General features: G+C 45.6%; 1 protein-coding gene across 3 annotated transcripts; it reads left to right on the top strand.

Moving 5' to 3' along the window:
* The first annotated feature begins 12,895 nt into the window (after positions 1 to 12,895).
* On the top strand, positions 12,896 to 15,022 carry LOC147737201 (uncharacterized). 3 transcript variants are annotated; one of them, XM_086919021.1, is made up of 3 exons: positions 12,896 to 12,940; positions 13,013 to 13,310; positions 14,493 to 15,022. In XM_086919021.1, the coding sequence occupies exons 1-3, from the start codon at positions 12,896 to 12,898 to the stop codon at positions 15,020 to 15,022; spliced, it is 873 nt and encodes a 290-aa protein (XP_086775147.1). The 3 variants fall into 3 exon arrangements, with proteins under 3 accessions (XP_086775147.1, XP_086775131.1, XP_086775140.1); XM_086919005.1 differs by having other exon boundaries at positions 13,013 to 15,022; XM_086919014.1 differs by lacking the exon at positions 12,896 to 12,940 and having other exon boundaries at positions 13,046 to 15,022.
* Positions 15,023 to 25,422: the final 10,400 nt, after the last annotated feature.

The following is a 25,422-nucleotide window of genomic DNA, read 5'->3' as shown; positions in this document are numbered from 1 at the left end:
AAAGCGATGCATACCAAACTCCATGGGCAGATGAACTTATTGACAGGTTGGGAGCAGCCAAGTATCTGAGTATGTTTGATCTCACATCAGAGTACTGGCTGATAGGTCTGATGACTGCAGGAGCAAAAGAAATATCTGTATTTTCAACCCCAGATTATCAGTTCACTGTAATGCCCTTTGGTTTGAACAATGCATCTGCCACTTTTCAAAGGTTGGTGAACTAAGCCCTTGCTGGATTGGAATCCTTGAGTGTAGCCTTTCAACACAATATTGCTGTCTTTAGCTCCACCTGGCAGGATCACCTGATCCACCTTAGGGAAGTACTGTGGGCTCTGAGAAGTGCAGGCCTCGATATCAAGACATGCAAGTGCCAGATAGGGCTGGGAAAGGTTGCATACTTGGGTAACCTTGTTAGTGGAGGCCAGGTTCAACCCTAACAATCCAAGATCTAGACCATTCTGGACTGGGTGGCTCCAACTACCCAGACTCAAGTGAGGGCCTTCCTTGGCTTTCCAGGTACTATAGGAGGTTTGTGAGGGATTATGGCACCATTGTGGCACCCCGCACAGAACTAACTTCCAAAAGAATGCCCACAAATAGTGAACTGGACTGTGAGCTGTCTAAAGGCTCTTGACACGCTGAAGGAAGCGATGTGCTCTGCAGCTGTTCTGAAATCTGCAGATTATGTCAAGCAATTTATTGTGCAGACTGATGCCTCTGAACATGGTATAGGAGCAGTGCTATCCCAAAAACATGACCACGGTCAAGATCAGCCACTGGCTTTCATCAGTAGAAGGCTAATCCCAAGGGAACAGCGTTGAACTGCCATTTAGATGGTCCCCTTTGCTGTGGTTTGGTCCCTTGAGAAGTTTAGGTCAAACCTGTTTGGCTCTTACTTCCTAGTTCAAACAGACCACAGGCTTCTCGGATGGTTAATGCAAATGAAAGGTGGAAATCCCAATTGGCTAAAGTAGTCCATCTCCCTACAGGGAATAGACTTTGGAGTGAAACAGAGACCTGGGACTGCCAATGCAGATGGACTTTCCAGGTTGTCCCATTTAGATGATGTTAAATGCTATGCTATGTTAAAAATACTTATAAAGCGTGCGTACACCACAAGGTTTCAGTTCGCTGCGGACAAGGGAGTCCTGCCGCTAAGTGATTCATTCATAAGTCTGGCGAAAGAGCCAGGTCTTTAAGATTTTCCAAAATTGAGAATATGATATCATCGATCTAATGTCCTGAGGGAGAGAATTCCAAAATTGAGGGGCCAGAACCGCAAATCTTAGTTCCCCCAATGTCTAGTGTTTAAAGGACGGAGTAGCTAGGGGATTCCAATGGGAAGACCTAAGATCCTGAATGTGGATATATCTCTAGACCCTAGTAAATACAGACACTGGGCAGTTGCCATGGAGAGCTTTAAAGAGGAGGCATCCCAACTTGAATGCACTGAGTTCGACTACCAGAAGCCAATGTAACTTTTTCATAAGAGGGGTGACATACTGCATTCTTGGCTGGCAATAGATTAATCTAGCAGCCTGGTTTGGCACTAGTTGCAGTCTTTTAGATTGATATGCCGGAATGCCAAAGTAAAGAGTTAGTGTAGTCAATTTGAGAGATGGCTAAGGCTAAAGCAACTTGGGTAAGAGCTTCAGTAGTGAGAAATCTGCTGTTCCCCAGTAATGGGGAATCTTTCATAGATTCACATGCTTGAATTATTGCCTGTCGTCAAAGTGGGAGTCCCAAGGTACATAGAATAGCAATAGCATAGCGAAAGCATAGTTAAAAGAGCAATAGGAAGTATTGTAACATAGACGTTTACAGGAAAACACTTGTCACTTTAATAACTTGTCCAAGTCATTAGATATGGTCCAAACTCCAGCCAATCAGGCGACAGCACCCTCTGGAACCTTCTACTCTGAGGCTCAGGCTCTCAGATTTTCTACCGCACGTCGTGTGAAGGGAGTCTCCCTGAGCTTTGCTCTGTACCTCTACCTTTTCTCTTCAGAAACTCTTCAGAATATCTTCACTGCTTTGTCTACTACAAAGAGGTCACTCATCAGACACTATGAGTCTTGTGGGAAACTCCGGCTTCATTCCGAAGACCCCCACAAAAATTTGTATCTACGGCCTCCACCCTGAAAGTCAGGTGAGAGATTGTAAAATTCTACAGGACTTTCCCTCAAAAGACTTTAAGAGGCAGAGAGGGACGTCTACCTCTGTGGTTACAGAAACTCACGACCAAGGATAACCCCTTATCAGATGTTGAGAGTGATTCCGCTCTCAGGACTGTCATCTCTAAGAAGAGGGCTAGTGAGGCGGAGATGGTATCTACTAAGGTGCTCAAGAAAGACCACACCTCTACTCATGAAGGTCAGACTTCTTCCTCAAAAAGGGCTCCTGCTCCTTCTAAGGGACTACCTGTGCCCTCTATGCCTCCGAGATCTGTCTCTAAGTCTCAGGCATCTAAGTCTCTTCCTGAGACAAATTTGCCTAAAAAAATGGGTCCCTTGTCGACGAAGACTTCCGTCGCCACTGCTACAACGACTACTTCCACCTTCTCTTCTCCTCAACCTACAATGATTATGTCATCAGAGTCCTCTCCATTGACGTTTGTCATGGTGTCGGTGAAGCCTCGCTCGTCTGCCACCTCCCTCACTTCGTCGTCAATGAAAAAGAGGACTGTCTCCGGTCGGTCGTCGACAGATGCCTCTTCGCCGGCGAGACGGTCGATGGCTCTCAAGGCTCTACCTGCTTCGTCGACGGATGCCTCGATGTCTGTAACGACCTGACATTCCCAAGATCGGGGACAGACACCCACAGAACACAAAACCACTTCTTGTGAGTTTCAGGATTTATTGATAATGTGCAAGGTAGCGGGAAGTATATACATAGAATGTTATTTTGAATTCACCAGGTCTGTATTCTTACCCCATTCACAGCGCTGGTGTTATGCACCGTCCTCCGCAAGTACAACGGTCCCGTTGTACGCCAACGGAGGGCACTGTGCTAAAAGCGGCCGACAATGCCGTTCGATAGCGGTGAGGGGTCTTGATCTCTGACGTTGGGGTAGCAGACGTGAGGAAGGTGGGAGTCGCCCAGCCGGGTTCTCTACCACTCCTTCCTTGGGGATACGGGGAGCAGCCGCTCTACCGGTATCTCAATCAGGCGATTCTCGCTGCTTATCACCCAAGAACCAAAAGAGAGAGGCGGTCGAGAGCAGCCGCTCGATCAAACCTACCTCTGGATGCTAGGACCGTGGAGACGCCGCAAACTCCTCCCGGAGTGCGTCTCAACACTAATCCCTGACTAGTACAAGGACGGGGGCTGGGAGCTACGGCTCACACCAACCTCCGTTTACCTGGCCTCCGAGAAGACCCTTGGACCGGGCTGGGAGCAGCTGCTCCTACCAGCCTCAACTCGGGATCCTGAGCCGAGCCTCGCTGACTCGTCAGAGTCAGAGGACGCTTACGCGCTGCAGACCACTGTTCCGCAAGTAACAGAGACACGGGGCGTTCCTAACTCCGTTCTCTTGAAGATCCTTGATAGTTTCAACAGTCTCTGCTCACAGAGCGCTCTGCTTCAGGATACATCGGCTTTGGAGTCTGAATATCCGACACGGCGACCTTTCCCTTTCCGCCTATATAGGCGGTCCTTCATGTTATGCAACACGTCTATAGGTGTTGCGTAATCTCGCCGCGCTAGGCTTCCTGGGATTTGTAGTCCGCTCTGCCAGCAGCGCGCGACAACGGCAAAGGCATGACGAGGGCAGGAAATCATGACAATGTCGAAGGTTGCCTCGTCATTGACGGGTGCTTTGTCGACGATTGCTTCGTCGGCGGTTGGCTTGTCGGCGGTTGCCTCATCGACGGTTGCCTCGTCGACAGCACAGAAGCTTTTTCTTACGGAACTTCAACCACGCTCGAAGAGGATGACCGGTTCCGTACTGCTCGTACTCCTTCCGAGCTTCTCATCAAATGCCAAGATATTGATGATGACCAAGGATATGATTATTACCCTGAGCCTAATACTCAACCACCACTTGAGTATCCAGCTGTGCAGATGCCCATGTCTCTCATCTCTAATTTGCAACATATGCTTGATTACTACTGCTGTCGATTTCCTCCCTCGGAGTCGGCCTCATCTGTCCCACAGATGCCTCTTCCTCTGCCTTCATCGATCATCGGGCCGACCCCTCCGGTGGCATCAGTGTCTCATCACCCGGAGGACGCACACACAACTGACGACGACAGAGAAGGGGAGTGGGTGATAGATCCCTCCTTACTGAGTAGGACAATTATCAAATTCATACTCTGTCACCTTCCACTCCAATTCCTGTTGAATCTCCGCCAGCTGACATAGGTGGGTTTCATGTTCTCATGGACAGGCCGGCCAAGAGATTACAACTTCCTATAGTCACGAAGGACGACGACTGTTTCTTGTATGATTTCAAAGACCAGCCACGGAAACTGATCTGGGCTATCCCAATCATTGACTTCATCTGGCAGGACGGTTTGAAGGTCCACCCCTCTCTCTTCTGAATGAGTCCCTATTTCAGGGTTGTGTCCCTAAGGCCTTTAAAGAGGCAATTGTGGTTCCCCTTATGAAGAAATCAGGGGCAGACTCCCAGATCCTGTTGAATAACTGCCCAATCTCCTTGCTCCCATACCTGGTAAAGGTACTGGAGGCTCATGTGGTGAAGTGCCTGTCCAATTTTATTGAACAATCCAACTATCTCGACTCACACTAAGCTGGGTTTCGGCCTGCCCACTCAACGGAGACCGTAATACTGGCGGTATTGGGCTCCCTGCGAGAGAAGGCTGACATGGATACTTCTCAGGCTCTGGTGCTGTTGGATGTCTCGGTCGCTGTTGACATGGCCGACCATGGGATCTTGGTGGACCGTGTCAAGGAGGCCGGCATTCAAGGCTCATCCTTTGGCTGGATTAGCTCCTTTCTAGAGGATCGATCCCAATCAGTCTAGAGCGAGAGTCCACCATGAGCTGACCTCATCTGGATTCCTCGATGTTACCTCCAGCCTCTGCAAGGAGACTCCCTCAACCGTGACCTGCTCTGTCAGGTCTTGGTCTAGTGCGTCTCGGTCCTCATTCGTTAGCATTTGCAGGGTCAGGTCTTTCAGGAAGATTCTCCCAGTATTTCCGTCCCCTTGTTGTCAGTGTCCTCAAGGATCCAGTTCCGTCCTTTGTCTTGTCTCTCTAGCCATGTAAGCAACTCATTGACTTTATCACCAACATCATAGAGACAATGCTGGGTAGCCAGCGCATAAGTGCACGCTATTTTCCATTAGTGCTCTTAATGTGTGCTGCTTCAGTTGATGGTGTAATGGGAGAGAAACTGATTCCCCACTTGCCAAGCGTGCCTCCAGGAAAGCACATTCCCTGCCTTGAATTCATTCCATAGCACGCAAGCTGATTCAACAGGCCGCCCGTTCTCCTTAAAATAGAGGTCTGCTCCATCTCTCATACAAGCTTTGAACGTCTTGTCTTATAAATATCACGGATCAACCCTTGGGGGTAGCATGAAGTCCACAACCGGACCATCGAGTTGCACCTCCACCAGCGAATCGTCTGAGATTCCCCCTGCTATGTGTGTAGCGGCACTAAAATCATCTTTATGGACAGTCTGGGTGAAAAGATAGTGCAGGCATGCCAGACTATCATGTGCTGCAGACAGGTGCGTCCGGTACTGATACCCTCTTCTTCTCCAAGGGCATTTAGGAGTATCATTAATATAGTATAGGTGCAGTTCTGTCACTCCAGTCACCCCAATGCTTGTACAGGATGATAATCTATTCTAGACCTATGATCCCCTGCTTGAAAAGTCCATGCTGGTGGCGAATATTGAGGAAATCGCCCATTTAGCTCTCTTAGACCTATGGTTTCTAATTCTAATTATGTTTTTTTCTAATTCTTTTACCAGAGTCTTGCCGATGTTTTCATTCTTTTGTTCCCTCATGCCCATTGTTGATGAAAAACTTGGAATTGACCATAAGTAATTTTGCCATTGTATTTCAACATTTCTATCATAAGACCGTAGCATATTCATGTTATAAACACCGGTAATAATAATCTCAGGTTGGGTGCCATTGTCCAGTTGCTGCAATATCATAATTATCAAATTTATCAAATTGGTCGCCATTGTTCTTCGTAATTATATACGTTGATTACTACAAGATATTTAATTATAAGTTTTTACTTGTATCGTATTTTGACAATTAGATAATCCTTTTGACTTGGGACGTCCATTTCACTTTCCATTTTTAGCTCAGTTGATATAAAAATAGCCAAACCCCCAAAAGGTCTGCCATAGTTACTTGTTCTCTTAGCTAATGAGTAATAACCCTATACCCTTCCAATCTAAAAGGAACTAAAGCCCAAGTCTCTTGTAAACAAATGATTTGAAAACAGCACAGAGTAGCTAGTTGGTTATTCTGAATCTTTGCTGGAACCCCATTTATATTCCACAAACATAATCTGACCCTTTCATTCATAATTGTTGGGCCCCTTAAAGGAACTTCAGAGTGTAGATATCAATCCTGAAGTAGTGTGGCTCACTGGTTAGAGGCGGCAGACCCGAGAGCAGAGGACGGCCCGGGACCAGGGTTCGATTCCCGGCGCGGCAGGTTTCTGGACCAGGGTCAGGGGACTCGATAATTCTCTCGCCTCGGTGCCCACTCTGATCAGCGATCACACTCGGAAACTCTGGGCATTAGCTTGCCTCATCTTCACTAACGGCCCCACCAGACTGCCGGGGATGCCTGGTCTCACCCTGGAGATACCCATTAAGGGACCATCTCTCAGGGAAGCCAGGAAGGGTTTCGCAGCGGTCGAAGCGCCTTGGGACCCTACGGGTAAGTAGTGCGCTATATAAATGCCAAGTTCCTTGAGTTAGAGTTCCTAATCCTGCCTGACATTATGGAGGGCTGCTGATAGCCAACCTAATTTGACAGTGTCATATAATCGGTTTTCTATTTTTACGTCTACGTCTACGTCATACCTATGGGGTTTTTAATATTGAATATTTCTTATTATTCTTGGTTCTCATTTGGTTATGATTTTGTAGTTTTGATGAAACAAAAGGGCTAGGATAGGAAGGTTGCAGGGGAGTTGTTATTTTTATTCCCCAGTCCTGAAAGAGATTATGTCCTTGCATAATACGGCTGGCGGCAGTAGATGATGTCTAAGTTACTAATGTCGATTCACGATTATTATTCTTGATTGTGAGGAATTCAATTGATTCTATGTCGGTACATTTAATTTTCTTTAATGAGGGTACTGCATTACACAATTTATTGTAATATGTTCCCACGAGTCAAGATATCATTATTACTCCTAGATTTATATTCCGGCGTAATAATTACCTGCACCACTCCTTCTTTTTGATCTGGGTTATTTTATTTTATTTGTTGCAGGCTATTTTCACCTTGAGCATGCTCAGTTAACCTTCCATTATGATTACTAACAGTTTGAGACCATGATTGTTGATGTTTATGTAACTGCTTCGTTTCGGTTCCCAGATCTTGTGGTAATTTAATATCCTTCCAGGTTTTTAACAAATCTCTATTCGTTTCATCCCCTCTGATACTCTCCCTCTTTGCTCTATTTGTTTCCAATTGTGATGGCTTATTTTCCACCTGTTTATTAATTTCCTCCACTTGCAGCATTTCTAAGGACTGAATTTTCCCATTCTCTATCATTTTTATACTATCAGCTTGATTGTTTAGGCATTTATTTTTCATAACTAAAAGGGTTTTGTTGGAGACATTTGTTTACCCTCACCTTCACTATATGATATTTGGTCATGGTTGTTTCCAGTGTTCAATCTTACTATATCTGATGCATTTGTATTTTTTTATACTTTTAAAAACTTTATTTCTTGCTACCGTTGTTTTTTTGTTTCTCTTTTTGATAGATGAACTTCCGGAGCTGCGTCTGTCATTGTTGATTGTGTCGAGCATAGGTTTATCACTTCTTGATCTTTTGTTATATCATCTATTTTTTCTTTAACAACAACAATATTGTCTTTACAATTTATTGTATCTTTAGCGTGGCAGTCGGTCTTGATGGGTTGAATTTCCACATTAGGAAAATTCCCTTTTACATCGTCAATTATTGTTTTTAAAATATCCAGAATGGTAGTTAGTTTGTTAGTTAGTGGGGCACAACTACACTCTGCATACGTAGATATTGGCTGAGGTTGCGCCCTTACTATTAGATTATTTTGCGTTGTTATCTTCTGCTCAATTCTGGTAACAGAGGATGCCATAGCGCTCAAGATCTATTTGGACCTCCTTTTTGTTGGACTGATATGTTAAAGCTTCCAGAGTTAATTGCGAGGTTTTGAAGAATAAATCCCAAATTGCTCCTGCGTTCCCACTTCCTGGTGCCTGAGTACCTATGGCTATGGTGTTGCCCATTTATGAATGATAGGTCCTTATACTCCTCTTTTTGTGGTCCTTGAAAATCATCTCCCTCTTCACAAGAATTAATGAATTGTGGCCTACTATTGAGTACTCCAGCGCTGCAGAGTTTCTGGGTTGCTGTTGAATTCGTCCTTATTAATTTGAGATGCATTATTTTGATTACATTTCGTCTGGTACTGTTTTTTAGCTGAATTTATTTTAGACAGAGCAAGATCCGATTTCAGTGGGGGTATTGGCTTCCCTTATGATTTTCACCCCACCATTTAGTTAATTTGGAGCATCTTGCTCTTGTTGATTTATTTGGCCCAAATTAGATGGTTCCCCTATCCCGTTAGCTTTTCTGATTTTTACTTGCACTTCTATTGGCATTGGCTGCCTAGTTTGTAGTAAGTGCCGAGTATCTCCCATTGTTAGATTTGTGCATTTTGCGTCCTCTTATTGTGAACGACCAGTAAGTGGAATAGTTAACATCTCTAGGTCTGTTATTTGACCCCAATGGTTGACTTGGTCCTTATTTGAATTTGACATTCGTTCGACTACAGCTTCAGACTCAGGGTGGCCTGGTTTACTTACTCCTTGCTTAGGGGATATAATATTTGTTCTACTCAGTGGTTTAATTGGAATTTGAAGATCACATGGGTTAGTTAGCACTGTTAGCATAGCACCAGTTGGATCTTTCATAAAATCAAACTTTGACTGCGACTTTCCCAGTTTCCCAAATGTATGGACCTTAGATAATTTAAAGGACTGTATGTCACCTGCCTGTTTTATTTTAAACGTATCTAATATTAGTGTTTGTTGTATTTTTCTTTTCCTTTTGATAGGAGGCAAAGGTGGCCGCTCCTTTCCTGACCTCATAATACACCCTCTAAGGTGAAGAAGTCTTGCTTCTTTCAGAGAATCAAAGGGGCCGGTGACAAGACCAAAGGGTGCTTTGATAGGACAAAACACCACCAAATACCTTCAAGGGAAAACACCCCCAAAGCACACCTCGGTACAGAATCTGCTGGTACTGCTGGTTACTTAATTAATTAATCAATTAATTAACCGATTCATTAATATCCGGGCTCCAGGTAGGGCTGGAGTCTAGGCATGCAGAGTAATTCAGGGGTCGATGGGTGCTTCAAGAGGGTCAAAGTCTATTGTCACTTTCCCCTTTGCATAATTTCTCAGATTTTGTATTACGGACTTGTTACAGACTCCAATGGCTCAGCGACTTAAGGACCGATCAACCTTAACTACTCGCCACACGCCACACACCTCTTGCCACTTGTCACTCACCACTCACTGTTCATTGCTTGTTCGTTGCTATTCATCGCTGTCAAGAGTACAAGGGAGAATGCTGGGAATCCTTCAGGAGCAAGAGCGGGATCCAGAGCCAGTCCCACTACAGACGGCAGATGTAGGCACTTCACTCCACTCCTCGGCTCAGCTCTGCTCTGCTCAATGCTTTGTGTATACGTAAAATCAGGCGGCAGTTCCCTGAGATCTGAGGAAGAGAAGGGAGGCTCCAGCTATTTCCCTATGGCACTCTCATCTTTGGAGACTGCTTAGCCTAGAACGTATGGCTGATATTTTCAGGGATAATGATAAGAATTTTGAATTTAAATGGGGCCCCCTTGTCTCCTTCCTCTCCTAGGGCCGTCCGTCTGCGGTGTGTCCCTCCACCATCGAAGCCCGCCATCTCTTCCAGTTTTGATCACAATCCCAGTGTCGACCTACCTCTCGTTAGTATGAACACACCGCCACCACGGATGGGGTCGGGGGTGGATTTTTTTTGTGTTTTTTATCTTTGTTCCTTGTTAGATTCATAATTACTTATCCCATGTTAGAATGAGTTTGTCCACGCTTTTTGGCTATTCCGCATACAACACCTCGGTGGAGCAACCTGGAGAAATTACCGTTACAGAAGGCCGTTAAGTTTTCTTTAGACCTATCTGCTGGCTTAGCAAAGTTGCATGACGTTCTTCTTTTTTATCTCTCTGTCTCAGCTCCGGGGCACTTAGAAGCTGTATCTTTCATTTGACTCATCTAATAAGAGGAGGAGCTGGTTTATATTAATCAATGTACTTTGTCCACCTGTTATAATTCTGTTGAGGCTTTCTGATCCCCTGCGTGGGACCAAGTGATGGTGTAATTTTTGCCTGTGGACTGTGGAAAAAAAAATGTATGAACACATTTTTGACATAAATCAGGTGGCAGGCCAAGGCTCCTCTGTGCCTTGCAGCAGCCGCCGCACGAGCAGCACCACAAGCGACTTAGCACCGCGGTGCCGGCAGCGTCCGTTCCTGCCCCCAAAGCAGGTCTGTAGAACTTAAAGCGCCCGTATAACCGGACGCGGGTGAAGCGGGAACCGCTCACAAAACAAACCCTGGCAGTCGTCCCAGGCTCCGCTCCGCTTGCTCGTCAACTCCTCTTCGGCTCTGCCCTCGGCTCTAATCGATACGCTCTGCACTCAACGCCGAATCACAGGCCGACAACAAATGTGAACACCAACAGAGGGAAGAATTGTGTGTTTCCCCCAGTTGGTGAAAAAAACCAGCATAAGTCTTGGCTGCTTCTGCTGCACCCAGAGTCTTATGCGTCTTTTCAGTCTAATTTTTCTGTCTGGAAAAAGATTGTGTCCTGGTTTTCTGCACCCAGTAAATCCAGGTGCAGAAAAACCTAACAACTGATAATCAAGTGGAATAAAATAAACACTTGAAAGTCCGCCTTCATTTCATTGCCCTTGATTCATACTCTGGACCATAGTTGAGGGATATGTTTAGGCATAGTCCTCGCAGCACACAATAGATTTGCTTGAGGCAGAGGCCAAAACTCAAAAGTCAGGAAACCAGATACAAGTAGGTGGTAACTCAGGGCAGGGGAAAATGCCTGTTGTCCGTGGAGGAGTCATTCCCTTCCCAGAAATCTGCATTACAAATTAATTAATAGTATATATTTTTTAATATTTGTTTGGCGCCAGTCCATATGACTTTCAGAAATGCCTTTGGGATTCTATGTTGCAACTTTATAGGGTACATGTATCCTTTGTGAGCTTAATAAAATGTTGAAAATTCTACAAATCCTCACTCCTACATCCAATTACTCTCATTCTACCATTCTACACTCTACTCTGTCTGAAAAACAGCTCAGCATTTTCAAAATTCTGCATTGATTTGGCTTGTAAATTATATTTTTGGAAATGCACATGTATTAACTATTTAATTTTAATACTATAGGTGATTGAAATTACGGACGAAGAAAGCAAGATTTGAATGTCAGTGCCAGAAGAAGGATTATTTTGAAAAACTGAAGGACATCCAGCATTCTACGTTTAAACAATTTCCAAAAATCTAAGTGTGGCGAGGAAAGTACTATACCTGTAAGTGAAGTCTCTAATTTTGCATTTCATTAACCCAGAGCAAAGCCATATCTGTGCACACAGCATCAGAAATAATGTAGAAAGACTGCTTCAGCATCCTCATCTGAAATATTATCAGAAAGACAAATTGCCTAAGCATGACAGAATAATGTTCATCTAAAGCATCATGTAATTCTAGAGAGGAAGCACACACTGCATAAAAAGTTACAACTAAAGGTTTCTTCTGCATACCATCAAAGAAAAGACGCTGAAAGAAGACTCCGAAGCTGACACGTTAACAACTAAGAGATTGGAAAATCGCCTTTGTTCAACAACCGTTTTAACCAGTTATGCAAGTTTGAGACTATCTGCCTTGGGATATAACACCTTGACCCACTCTGCTCACTCTTGCGAAAACCTTAAAAATTCACCACTTTATTGTGTTAATGACCATCTCAGATTGTTTCCTTTTTATTGTGTACTGTTCTGTAATTCTATGTAAATCGCCTCAACATTATCTGTTGTGCAGGAGTGATATGTAAAACTGTTAAATATAAAAATGGATTAAAAGAGCACAGTTGCGCTATAGCTAATGTAAATAAATCCTCATCTTCAGAACTACAAACCTTAACCTTACCCCAAACATAGAAAGGGTAGAAGGAATTGATGTTCTGTGACTAATGATCCACAATAGTACTGTGCACGTTCTAACGCCTTCAGTTACTGCCATTACATCAGAGCAAAAAGGTACTTATCAGTTTAATCATTAAATATCAGACTAACACCTTATTACTGCATTGCTAAGAACCTATACAAATCGATTTGAGAAAAACTTCAGTCACAAATTAAGTTGCTGCCGGAGAGGCTATAACCTAAAGACTATTATCTGCTAGGAAAATTTCAACAGGTGTTACAGGACTGCTTCCCGACATTTTTTGCTCAATTCAAGTGTTGAGAAATTTACACACAATTTCTTTTAGAGATAAGTGCTGAACATTATCTAAACAAGCCCGACTCTAAAATCGAGGCAAAATAACCGAAGTTGGGGAAAAAAGTTACCTGTGTCAAAAAGATACAGCCATAAATCTTATCTCACAGAATTTGACAGAATGCACACAGGGGTAAACCACTTTCAGTGCAAAGTATGCCAAAAAGTTTCAGGCGTAAATCTTATCTCACTGAGCATATGAGAATCCACACTGGGGGAAAACACTCTCCGTGTAAAGTATGCCAAAAAAAAAAGTTTCAGGCGTAAATCTTATCTCACTGAGCATATGAGAATCCACACTGGGGAAAAACCTTTTCAGTGCTCTGAATGTCAGAAAAGGTTTAGTTTCAAACTGAGTCTATATCGACATGCATTAACCCACTCTGTGGAAAAACCTTACCAGTGCGCTGAATGCCCAAAAAGATTCAACCAAAAATCTCATCTCACTGAACGTATGAGAATCCACTCTAGGAAAAAACCTTACCAGTGCTCTGAATGCCCAAAAGATTTAAAACTTAAATCACTACTAATGGCACATGTGAGATTCCACACTGGGGAAAAACCTTATCAGTGCTCTGAATGCCAGAGATGTTTCATTGACAAATGGAGACTCACTAAACATACAAGGACCCACTCTTGGGTAAAACGTTATCGGTGCACTGAATGTGACAAATGTTTCAGTGAAAAAAGCAGTCTCGCTCAGCATATAAGAACCCACACTGGGGAAAAACCTTATCAGTGCTCTGAATGTTACAAATGTTTCAGCCAAAAATGCAATCTCACTGAGCATATAAGAATCCACACTGGGGAAAAACCTTATCAGTGCTCCGAATGCCAAAAATGTTTCAGCCAAAAATCTCATCTCACTGAACATATGAGAATCCACTCTGGGGAAAACCCTTATCAGTGCTCTGAATGCCAGAAAAGTTTTTGTAAGAAACAGAGTCTATCTCGACATGCAATAACCCACTCTGTGGACAAACCTTATCAGTGCCCGGATTGTCAGAAATGTTTCAAAGACAAAAGCAGTCTCACTCAGCATACAAGCTACCACTCTAAGACTAAGGAAAAACTTTATCAGTGCTCTGAATGCCAGAAATGTTTCGGTAATCAAAGCACTCTGACTCAGCATACAAGAACCCACACTGGGGAAAAACCTCATCAGTGCACAGAATGCCAGAAATGTTTCATTGACAAAAACAGTCTCACTCGGCATACAATAACCCACACTGGAGAGAAACCATATCAGTGCACGGAATGCCAGAAATGTTTCAATGAAAAACGCGATCTCACAGTGCATATAAGAACCCACACTGGGGAAAAACCTTATCAGTGCTCTGAATGCCAGAAAAGGTTTTGTTACAGACAAAGTCTTTCTCATCATGCAATGACCCATTCTGTGGAGCAACCTTATCAGTGCTCTGAATGCCAGAAATGTTTCGGTAATCAAAGCACTCTGACTCAGCATATAAGAACCCACACTGGGGAAAAACCTTATCAGTGCTCTGAATGCCAGAAATATTTCCGTTTAAAAAGTAGTCTCACAAAGCACATAAGTACCCACACTGGGGAAAAACCTTATCAGTGCTCTGAATGCCCAAAACGTTTCAACCGTAAATCACTTCTAACTGTACATGTGAGATTCCACACTGGGGAAAAACCTTATCAGTGCTCTGAATGCCAGAAACAATTTAACCGTAAATCACTTCTAACTGTACATGTGAGATTCCACACTGGGGAAAAACCTTATCAGTGCTCTGAATGCCAGAGATGTTTCAGTGACAAAATGAGACTCACTAAACATACAAGGACCCACACTTGGGTAAAACGTTATCGGTGCACTGAATGCAACAAATGTTTCAGTGAAAAAAGCAGTCTCACTCGGCACATAAGAACCCACACTGGGGAAAAACCTTATCAGTGCTCTGAATGCCAGAAATGTTTCAATGAAAAAAGACATCTCACGTTGCATATAAAAACCCACACTGGGGAAAAACCTTATCAGTGCTCTGAATGCCAGAAATGTTTCAGTATAAAAAGTAGTCTCACACAGCACATAAGAACCCACACTGGGGAAAAACCTTATCAGTGCTCTGAATGCCAGAAATGTTTCAGTTTAAAAAGTACTCTCACACAGCACATAAGAACCCACACTGGGGAAAAACCTTATCAGTGCTCCGAATGCCAAAAATGTTTCAGCCAAACATCTCATCTCACTAAACATGTGAGAATCCACACTGGTGAATAACATTATCAGTGCTCTAAATGTCAGAAAAGATTCAGAGGTAGAGATGGTTACAAGCACCATAAGAAAACACACTGTAGGAAGGTGGATATCTGACTATGGTTACCCCCAACTTTTTGCCTAGTGTTTAGCTGGTTTTCGACTTAGTTGGCCTGGGATCCTGCTATTCAGGGCCCCAGGCTATCGGCTCTCTCCTTAAAATGGACTCCATGTACCTTAGGTACATACACAATTGGATATTGGTTCACCTTATGAGTCCCTGTATAGTGTACCCTAGGTACTCAGGGCATAGGTGCAACCAAGGCCTAGCAGGGGCTGCAGCATGTTTTATGCCACCCCTGGCTGGCCACCCAAATAGGCACAACTGGCTGATCACTCAGCCGGGGCAAGGTCGTGTAATTACCCCTTGCTTAGGTGTAGTATTCCTATACCTACATACATATAGATACATAGTAACCTATAAGTCACTCCTATGGCAGGCCTTAACAATCCTGAAGGCAGAGTGCTTGGTTATATGTGAGATGGTGCTCTAGCATGAGCTGAGCCTGTCTGCAGCGTTCAGAACTACTTCCTTATAGCTGTTCTATGATATTGCCATACTATATACTCTTAAGTGCATTATAATCCTCGCGGTTAATGCTAACTTTGGTTTGGCTTTATCTAAACATGTTGTGTAAGGTGTCATACGCTTTGGAATACTACCCCCTCGCCAATTCTGGAGACGTGGTTAGTATTCCACTCTTCTAGACGGAGAAGACATGTTAGTTCTGACGATCACGGTTAAAGTTAACCAGAGCCCCAGCGTTACAAAATGAACGCTGCTGCCCCAGACACAAGTCTGGCCTCCTGCTGCTGGGAGTCCTTCCAGCTAGGGAGGCCTGGACAATAGGTTTACTGTCTGGAGAGGTGCGAGCACCGCCCCATACAGGAGTTTGTGTATTAGGACAGGGAGGGTTGAAAAGAAACACACTGCCTGGAGCACTCTAGGTGCTCCATGCATACCCCAGTTCAAACCGGTTGCTGGGGCAACCCTGCCCCAGCTCTGGCGCAAAACTGGAGAAAGGAAAGGGTGTGTAACCACCCCCCTTCCTGGTCCCACCTATAGGAGGGACCTAGTAGGTAAACCAGCCCACTTTAGTTGTATAAAGATAGGAGCTGACCCAGGAGACTTTAGATTAATCCTGGAATCGAACTGAAGACGAAACTCTGGACCCTTCGACATTCACCTGAGCTGAAGACTGAAGAATCTCCCTTGTGGCCAAGGAGTGACCACCCTGGGCAACTAGGCCATACAGCGACTTGAAGGCTTGCTTTGCCCCCGTTCCCGCCGGAACCCGAGGGCAGTGCCTGACAAGATCCTGACTCCCTGAGCCCTCTGACCCCACTGCACGACTCCAGCGCAGCTGAGCACTGTGGACGGCGTTGGACCTTGTGGACCGGACATTTTGAAAAGTCCTTCTTCTTGCTACCAGCGCAGCTCCTGAGGCATCCTCGAAGCTGTGCACTGGGGACTGAGACTCCCCGAGACTGAGCACCACCTGCACCGACGATCAGCCCTCCGCATTCCACGTGTTCTGCGTGGGGCCCTTCTGTTTGTGTTCTACTCGACGTGTTGTCCCGGTTGCTGGCCAGTTGGCTAGTAGCCCTGAGACGACTATGCTTTAAGAAATCCATCGCTGGTCTGGTTGCTCCAGACTGGCACTTGCTTCCCTGAAAAGGTGATGTACCTCAGACCCTCCTGGCCTGCACCAGAAGCCTTTTGTGTATTTATTTATTTATTTTGCATATTTATAGAGCGCTCTGATACCCGGAGGTGTCCTGGCGCTAGAAGGATAGACTGGTGTGATGGAGCGTACTTACTGAGTGAAGAGCCATGTTTTTAGACCTCTTCTAAAGGCCATCAGATTCTGGGTTTGTCTGAGCGCAAGTGGAAGTTTATTCCATGCCTCGGCCGCGCCGAGAGAAAAACTCCTGCCTCCCCAGCGAGCTTTTTTAATTCTGGGGACCGTAACCAGAGCCAGTTGTCCTGACCTCAGGGTTCTTGCTGGTTTATGCCAGCAGAAAAGTGATTTCAAGTGCCTAGGGCCCGTATCGTGGAGGGCCTTGAAGACCATACATACTGCCTTGAAAGTGATTCTTTTACGGATTGGCAGCCAATGTAGCTTAGCCAGCTCCTGAGATACCGAGGCAAATTTGGGTGTGTCAGTGATTAGGCGGGCGGCTGCATTTTGCAGAAGTTGGAGTTTATTAAGTACGCTCTGCTGGGCGTTTAGCATCAGGCTGTTGCAATAGTCTAGGCGTGAGAGCACTAGACCAGTGACTATTGTTTTCCTGTGTTTCTTCTCAAGATAAGGTAACATTTTTCTAATGGTTTTGAGTGTGAAGTGGAGGGAGGAGGAGAGGGTGCTCACCTGGGATTTAAAGGTCAGGGTGGTGTCCACCAGTATACCGAGATTTTTCACTTTGTCCACCGGCTCGGGGAGAGGTCCCATTTCGTCTGGCCACCACCTCGGGGACCAAAAGTTGTCTCTGGCACCAAAGAGCAAAACCTCGGTCTTTGAGGAGTTTAGCTTAAGGCAGCTTTGTGCCATCCAGCGACTTACTTCAAGCATGCAGTTTCTGAATCTATCGGGTGGGTATCCTGGGTGGGTTACCTTTGCTTAGGCTTGTTGGCTCCGATATTGAAGTCGACCCCTCCTTCTGCGAGAACCTTCGAGGGACAGCTCCTCGCTAGCGCCTGGCCGTCCTCGACCCCTCCTGGTCCGCGTGGCTGCAGAGACCAGCTTCACAACAGCACCTGATTGCTCCTCGACGACGTCTGGTTTCTTCCTGGTTCCACCCGGTCACTGGCTAGTGACCTAGACTCGTCCCCTCTGCTTTTAGGCCCTTTTTCAACTTCGATCCACCCTTGGATCCACCCGGACATCTTCCTCCTGGTCGCCTGCAGCATCTTTCTTCACGGCTCCATTGGAATCAACGGCGAAACCTGACACACTTTGACACCTATGCACCCGCAGCCCGTGGGTGAGGTAAAGCGAGTACTTCGGTGCTCCTGTAGGGATTGACTCTCCTAGAGTCCAGATTTGCTTGTAGTTTCCTCCTATCTAAACCGGAAGTGTCCTAAAACTATAATTACTTACCTTTTAAGTTCCCATAGACTTTCTATTGACTCCCGCGTGAGTGTTCCGACTCTGCACGCGCCGCCTGTGGGCCTCCTACTCCTAACCTAAGGGTCAGATAGTGTAGCCCCAGCGATGCCCTATGCCTTCTCCTTTCACAAGTCGTGGTTCTTATACCACTTAAATTAGTATATAGTTTTACACGCCCCTAGGGCCTAACTGTAAATTGTGCTATTTAAAGTATTTCTAAGAGTAACTTGTTATGTGCTTTTGCCTCTATCCTCATAAAGAGTTCAGAGGAGTGTGTTAGTGAATAAATACATATATATTTTATATATATCCTGTGTGGTGTCCTTTCATTTGGTATTCAAGCGGTTACGTATGGTAAAACAGCTGACTTTACACGCCCTCTAGAGTTATAGCCTAAGACTGCTCTGTCCATGTTACCCCTAGGATAGCTGGTCTATAAGGTGTCACGTGTTTGTAATTATACCTTCACACTGTGTTAAGTTAGCATGAGCGTTTTACAAGTTTAAAAGCCATTTTCCTTTTCTGCTGCCTCTGCACACGGCACATTATGTTATTACAGCTTTTCGCCTAGTTGCATATTTTGCTTGACGTGAGAATAACAAGGTTTGCTTGATAATCTATGTCTGTACAGTGAGTGCCGAGGCCTTCAAGGTTTTTCAACACAGTGCTTGTTGTTCGAGTTGATCAGCGCACGGTCTAGACATAACACATATGCAGCTGTGGCCAACTTTGGGTTTGAGCGGGTTTAATAATGCACTGCACAGAGAAGTAAAACACACTTGATGGAGATTCTTATGCTGAGTGTTGGTGCAGGAGATGATGTGATCCGTTTCTGCTAAGACCAATAGGTATGGGTCTGCCCTTCTAAACCCAAAAGAGACCTTCTTTAGATATAATATAATATACTGGCTAGGGAGGTTAAACTTAGGTTTAATGTAATCTTTTACTATTAGCATTTTGACATGCATTCTCCTTTTGTATTTTATGGAATAGTAACAATGCTGATAACCTTGTTTTTGATAATATGTTTCCTTGTATTATCTAAGACACTGCGCTTAAGAACACGGCATTAGAAATAAACATTTCAAAATTGCACGTGTCTTCATTTACTCCTCGTTCTGGACTGATATGTTGGTATGACGAAAGAGTGTTCATGTATTCCACTTTACCTGAGGTGTTCTGAGTTCATGTTCTGGGTTTTCTAATCATTGGGGATGAGAAAGAACCAATGAGACACTGATTGCTAGTCTGGTAGGAGATTTTGGATAGTGAGGTGAGTTTTTGGCACACCCTCATTCACTGAGGTTCTGGGTCTCTATGCACAGTTCTGTATAGGTACAGAATCCCTGCTACAAAGGTTGACTTTACAACCATCACCATAAGGGTTGTTGGACTTGTGCAAGGTGCTCTCTAGAAGAGTGAACATCATTTATGTGTGTTCTGAATGTCAGATAAGGTTTAGTCTTGAATACAATGTCATTTCACATGAGAATTCACACTGGACTAAAGCATTATACAGGAGGCGAAAGCCAGAAACATTTTACTCAGAAAGGAGATCTCACTAAACATGAGAAATGCATCCACACCAGGTGAAAAGTAAGGTGTATCTTGAGTTGCAGAAAAGCTTCTAACAACCTGACTTTACATGAGAGAGCACATATTGTAGTTGCAATAGAATTCATCAAGAAACTCTGCATGATAACCTAGGCTGCCCGCTTGCAACCTCCAAAGAAATTTCAGGCCTGGAAATATTTTTCATTGAAACAGAATCCACAATTTGAGTATATGAAAGTTACAAAACTCTCAAGGTCTTTACTTTACACAGAGAAGTGTTAGTGCTTGCAAAAATCAACTAATTGCCCAAAAAATCACAATAATAATGTCTTAAATTTTACTCCATCCAAAAGGTTTCGGCTCACCCTTGTTTCTTAACATATGACTGATATCTATTTTTTCATGATAAGATTAAGCCTATGTGGAGTTCTTCAGTGAGGAACTCCGCAAAGTGACAAAAAAACTCTGGCGGTCTACGCGGAGTTCTGCAAGCAGTGGAGTGCGTAAGGTTCATGCAGTTTGTGGTGATTTCATCCCATGTCGGAGGATCATTTGGCCTTTCTCTTCCAGGAAGTTATGGATCTCTTTGTCAAGGGAGCTATCAAACGCATCCCTGTGCCAGAAGTAGGTCGGCGTTGCTACTCCCACTACTTCTTGGTACCCAAGAAGGACAAAGGCCTGCATCCTATCTTTTTCCTCAGGGACATCAACCGCTTCCTCCGAAAGGCGAAGTTCAAGATGTTAACCTTGGCTCATGTCTTGTCTGCCTTCGACCCTGGAGATTTGATGGTAGCGTTGGACTTACAGGACACTTAATTTCACTTCCCCGTCTTGCCTGCCCACCGGCATTACCTACGGTTCACGGTAGGCCACACGCATTTTCAGTTTACCACGCTCCCCTTTGGCCTTACCAGCCCCCCCCCGGGTGTTCACGGAAGGGATGGCGTTGGTCGCAGCTCATCTGCGCAGATCAGGGGTTCCAGTCTTCCCCTCTCTCGACGACTGGCTGTTGAAGGTGAGCTCGCCCAGGCTGTCGTCTCCCGCCACCAGACTATAACGGACTTCCTGCATTTGCTGGGGTTCTCAGTTAACGTGCTGACGTCGCACCTGATTCCCTCCTATAAGCTCCTTTTCATCAGAGCGGTTCTGGACACAGCACAGTTTTGGGTCTATCCTCCCTGTGAGCAAGTCCAGGATATTCGGGCTATGATACCGATGTTTCAGCCTCCATCCCGGTGTTCTGTGAGAATGACCCTGAGGCTGCTGGGCCTCATGGCCTCCTGCATCCTGCTGGTGCATCATGCCAGATGGCATATACGTGCTCTGCAGTGGGACCTGAAGTTCCAGTGGGCGCAGCACCAAGGGAATCTTTCTGATGACTTTCATATTTCGGAGGGGACTCAAAGTTAGTTGCAGTGGTGGTTCACAAACCAGGATTGGGTCAAGGGCAGATCCCTCTCCCTTCCCCAACCTGGGTTCACAGTAGTAATGGATGCGTCACTCCTGGGTTGGGGCAGCCATATGGGAATGGTGGAGATCAAAGACCTCTGGTCTCTGGCGGAGTCCAGGCACCACATCAACCTTCTGGAGCTCCGGGCGATTTGTCTTGCACTGAAGGCATTCCTTCTTTCTGTCAAAGGAAGAGTGGTGCAGGTGTTCACGGACAACACCACCGCCATGTGAGACTGTAACAAACAGGGCAGGGTGGGGTCGTGGACCCTATGTCAAGAGGCTCTTCGCCTTTAGACATGGCTGGAACATCAGGGCATATCTCTGGTGGCTCAACGCCTAACAGGTTCACTGAACGCCAGGACGGACAAACTCAGCCTCCAGTGCATGATGGATCACAAATGGCATCTTCACTCGAAGGTGATGCTAGGTCTCTTTCAGTAGTGGGGAGAGCCTTGGTTAGATCTATTCGCCACCGAAGAGAACGCTCAATGTCAGCAGTTCTGCGTGTTAGAGTTTCCAAGACGGCTTTCGCTCGGCGACCCTTTTCGTTGCGAGTGGAGTTGCGGCCTCCTGTACCACTTCTGCCAAGATTGCTGAAGAAGATCAAACGCGTTCAGTCCTGGTACCCCGAACCCTTGAGCATGGTCAACGATCCTATTGTTAACAGATTTTTGAAGTGCATTACTCTTCTCTTTCCTCCTTCTCCTTTCGTAATGCCCTAGTCCGGTCAAGTCAAGTCAAAAAGATTTATATAGCGCGCTACATACCCATAGGGTCTCAAGGCGCTTGAGGAGGGCTGGGGAATTACTTGTCGAATATCCAAGTTTTAAGTTGCTTTCTGAATGCTAGGTGGTTCTGAGTAAGGCGAAGGTGAGTAGGAAGAGAGTTCCAAGTTTTAGCTGCCAGGTAGGAGAAGGATCTGCCTCCCATGGTGGTTTTGTTGATGCGAGGTACAGTGGCAAGAGCTTGGTTGGAGGATCGTAGCTGACGGGAGGGGGTGTAGAAGGACAGTCATGAGTTGAGGCATTCAGGTCCAAGTTCGTAAAGTGCTTTGTGTGCGTGGGTTAGGAGGCGGAAAGTAATCCTCTTATTTACGGGGATCCAGTGGAGGGTTTTCAGATGACCAGAGATGTGTTCTTTACGCGGGATGTCTAGTATGAGCCTGGCAGAGGCGTTCTGGATGCGTTAGAGTTTTTTCTGGAGTTTTGCGGTGGTACCGGCGTAGAGGGTGTTTCCGTAGAATCTTGTCCTCACTTATCTTATGTTTGCTCCCTTTGAGCGCCTACATAATTGTCCTCTTCGCCTCCTTTGAAGACTGCTTTTTTGCTTGCCATCACCTCTGCTTGCAGGATGGGTGAGCTTCAGGCTTATCTTCCAGACCTCCCTTTCTTGCTGTCCATCCGGACAAAGTAGTCCTCTTTTCTGCCCAAAGTGATTGCATCTTTCCACATAGGTCTGACCATCACATTACCTACCTTCTTCCCACCTCTGCTGTGTTTTTCTCTGCCAGGCGCACAACATATAGACTGTTCACACACTTTCTGTAGTATGCTTTGTTCTGGGCAGATAAACTCTAATAACCACTCTACTTCTATCCTCGTGTTAGTGCAGCCCGATGTAAACAGTAATTGTAATGTATTTAGATTTACATAACACTTACTACCCCATATGAACTTTGAAGCGCTTTTTCGGCGAGTAGCACACTACTCTAGGATCCAAAAATGATTAGTGGTGAATTAGTATAGGGAAATATAAAATGTATTTGAGAGCTGTACATGTTGGTCTGTTAGTTGGGTTAAAGAAGATAGTGGGGGGATAGAAGATGGAAGGTTTTGCATTTATATAGCGCTTGCTGTGAGAAGTTGGCCTGGTATATGATGCTCACTAGTTCTAGTGATCACCTTGTACCATGCCAAGCAACCCTTATGATGATTGGTTGTAAGTCAACCTTATAGACCAGCTATCCTAGAGGTAGCATGGACAAAGCAGTCTTAGGCTAAACTCTGTAAAGGCATGTGAAGCAAGCTGTTTTACCATATACAATCCCCTTGAATACCAAATGAAAGGACACCACACAGATATGTATTGAAAATAAATATATATTTATTTACTGCAAGTAATCCCCTATACTCTTTATGAGCACAGAAGCAAATGCGTTAAAACAAAACACTGTTTAAATATACAAAAGTTGCACAATATGGATAGGCCCTAGGGGCCACTCAACTCATATACTAAAATAGTGGTATAAGTATCACTAATCGAAAAGGAAGTAGGCCTAGGGCCTTGGGAATCGCTGGAGCTATGCGGGAGTAGCAGTGATGAAGTCGGGAAAGGCCCGCGGGACTCGGGTGCAGCGCTTAAAGCACACGCATGCACCAATGCAAAGTCAATGGTGCGTAAAAAGTACAAAGTTACTGCAAAGGGAACCTTCCGGATGACCTAGAACCTAGCAACTTGGAACAAAGACACTAGAGGTGTATTGCTACCCAGGAGCACCGGAGTGCCAGGGTTACCTCACCCAAAGGAAGCGGGTGCATATGTCTCAAAGTGTGTTGGGTTTCGTTGTGCTGGTCTATGGAGCCTGTAGATGAAGATGCTGCAGGCGGGTCGTCGAGAAGAGTTCCGGTGGATCCAAGGGTGGATCTGAAGAGGTGAAGACCTGAAAGCAGAGGGGACAATGTTCAAAGCCACTAGCCAGTGACTACCGTGTAACCAGGAGGGAACCAGGCGATGTCGGGTGTAAACAGGTGAAGAAGTGAAGATTGTCTCTGGCGCCACGTGGACACAAAGAGGTCGAGGATGTCCAGGAGTCGATCGCGAGCTGTCCCACGAAGGCTCTAGCTGATGGCGGTGTCGGCTTCTTGATCGGAGCAAACAGGCCTTGGCTAATGCAAGCCACGCAGGAAACGATGCAAGCTTCTCACTCGGACCAGCAAGGTCAGAGGGGCTGCTCCTTTTTACAGGAGTGAGGGCCAGTCTGGAGTAACCAGACCAGTGGTGTTAATTTCGGATTTTTTTGCCAAGATGGCCACTAGCCAACGGGCCAGTAACCGGGATGACGCGTCGAGTGGCAAAATGAAAAAGGGCCCCACACAGATCGTGGAGATGCTGGGCGGTTGATCTTCAGTGCAGATGCTGCTCGGTGGCAGGGCTTCTCAAACCCCAAAGCACAGCGTCGAGGGTGCCTCAGGTGCTGCGCAGTCAGCTCCTCGTGGATCTTCCAAGATGGCCGGTCCCACATCTCTCGGTGCCTCCACGGGTCTTTTCAGGGACTGTGGATTGGGCTCTGAGATGTCTGAGAATCCAGATCTTGTCGGGCTCTGGGCTCGGGCTCTGGCGGGAGGCGGCGGCAAAGCAGACGTCGAGTTGCTGGATGGTGCCTGTATTCACAGGGTGGTCACTCCTTGGCCACAAGGGAGATGCTCTTAAGTCTTCTGTGCAGCAGAATGTCGAAGTCCAGTTTTCTTCTTAATTTCAAGTCGAGTTCTGGATGATCTGAAGTCTTGGGACACAACTCCTACTCTTATTCCAAATCTAGGGGCCGGATCACCTGCTAGTTCCCTCCTCTGGGTGGGACCAGGAAGCGGGGTGATTACACTCCCTTTCCTTTGTCCAGTTCTGCGCCAGGACTGGGGCTCGAAAGCCCCAGCACCGGTTTGAACCGGCATATGCACAGGGACACCTTGTGTGCCCCAGGCATGTCTCATTCTATTCAGCCTTATCCTACCTAATACACAAAATCCTGTCTGGGGTGGTGCTAGCACCTGCCAAGGCAGGAAACTCTTTGTCCAAGCCTCCCTCGCTGGAAGGACTCCCAGCAGCAGGTCAGACTTGTGTCTGTGGTGGCAGCATCCATTTTGTGATGCTGAGGCTCGAGTTAACTTTAACCGGGGTTCAGGTTATGTACATGTCGTGTCCCTCTAGAAGGGTGGAATGCTACCCCCGTCGCCAGAATTGGCGAGGGGGTAGTATTCCAATTCGTATGACACCTTACTCGACATGTTTTGATAAACCCAAACCAAAGTTAGCAAGTAACCGCGAGGATTATAATGCACTTAAGAGTATATGGTATGGCAATATCCCGGAACAGCTAAGGGAGTTGTTCCCGACAGCTGCAGACAGGCTCAGCTCGTGCCAGAGCACCATCTCACATGAAACTAAGTACTCAGCCTCCAGGATTGTTAAGGCCTGCCATAGGAGTGACTTATAGGTTACCCTGTGTCCATATATGTTAGATATAGATATACT

Source organism: Lissotriton vulgaris, chromosome 1_1, assembly GCF_964263255.1.
Source record: "Lissotriton vulgaris chromosome 1_1, aLisVul1.2, whole genome shotgun sequence".
In the NCBI taxonomy this organism is placed as follows: Eukaryota; Metazoa; Chordata; class Amphibia; order Caudata; family Salamandridae; genus Lissotriton; species Lissotriton vulgaris.
Note: the sequence above shows the minus strand (reverse complement) of the source record. Positions and strands in the feature narration are given on the sequence as shown.

Bases quoted from the DNA above. Each gene is read 5' to 3' on its own strand.
- LOC147737201 (XM_086919005.1), top strand. From the start codon at position 12,896: ATGCACACAGGGGTAAACCACTTTCAGTGCAAAGTATGCCAAAAA. The intron at 12,941-13,012 runs GTTTCAGGCGTA...CTCCGTGTAAAG, and splicing joins AGTGCAAAGTATGCCAAAAA to TATGCCAAAAAAAAAAGTTT.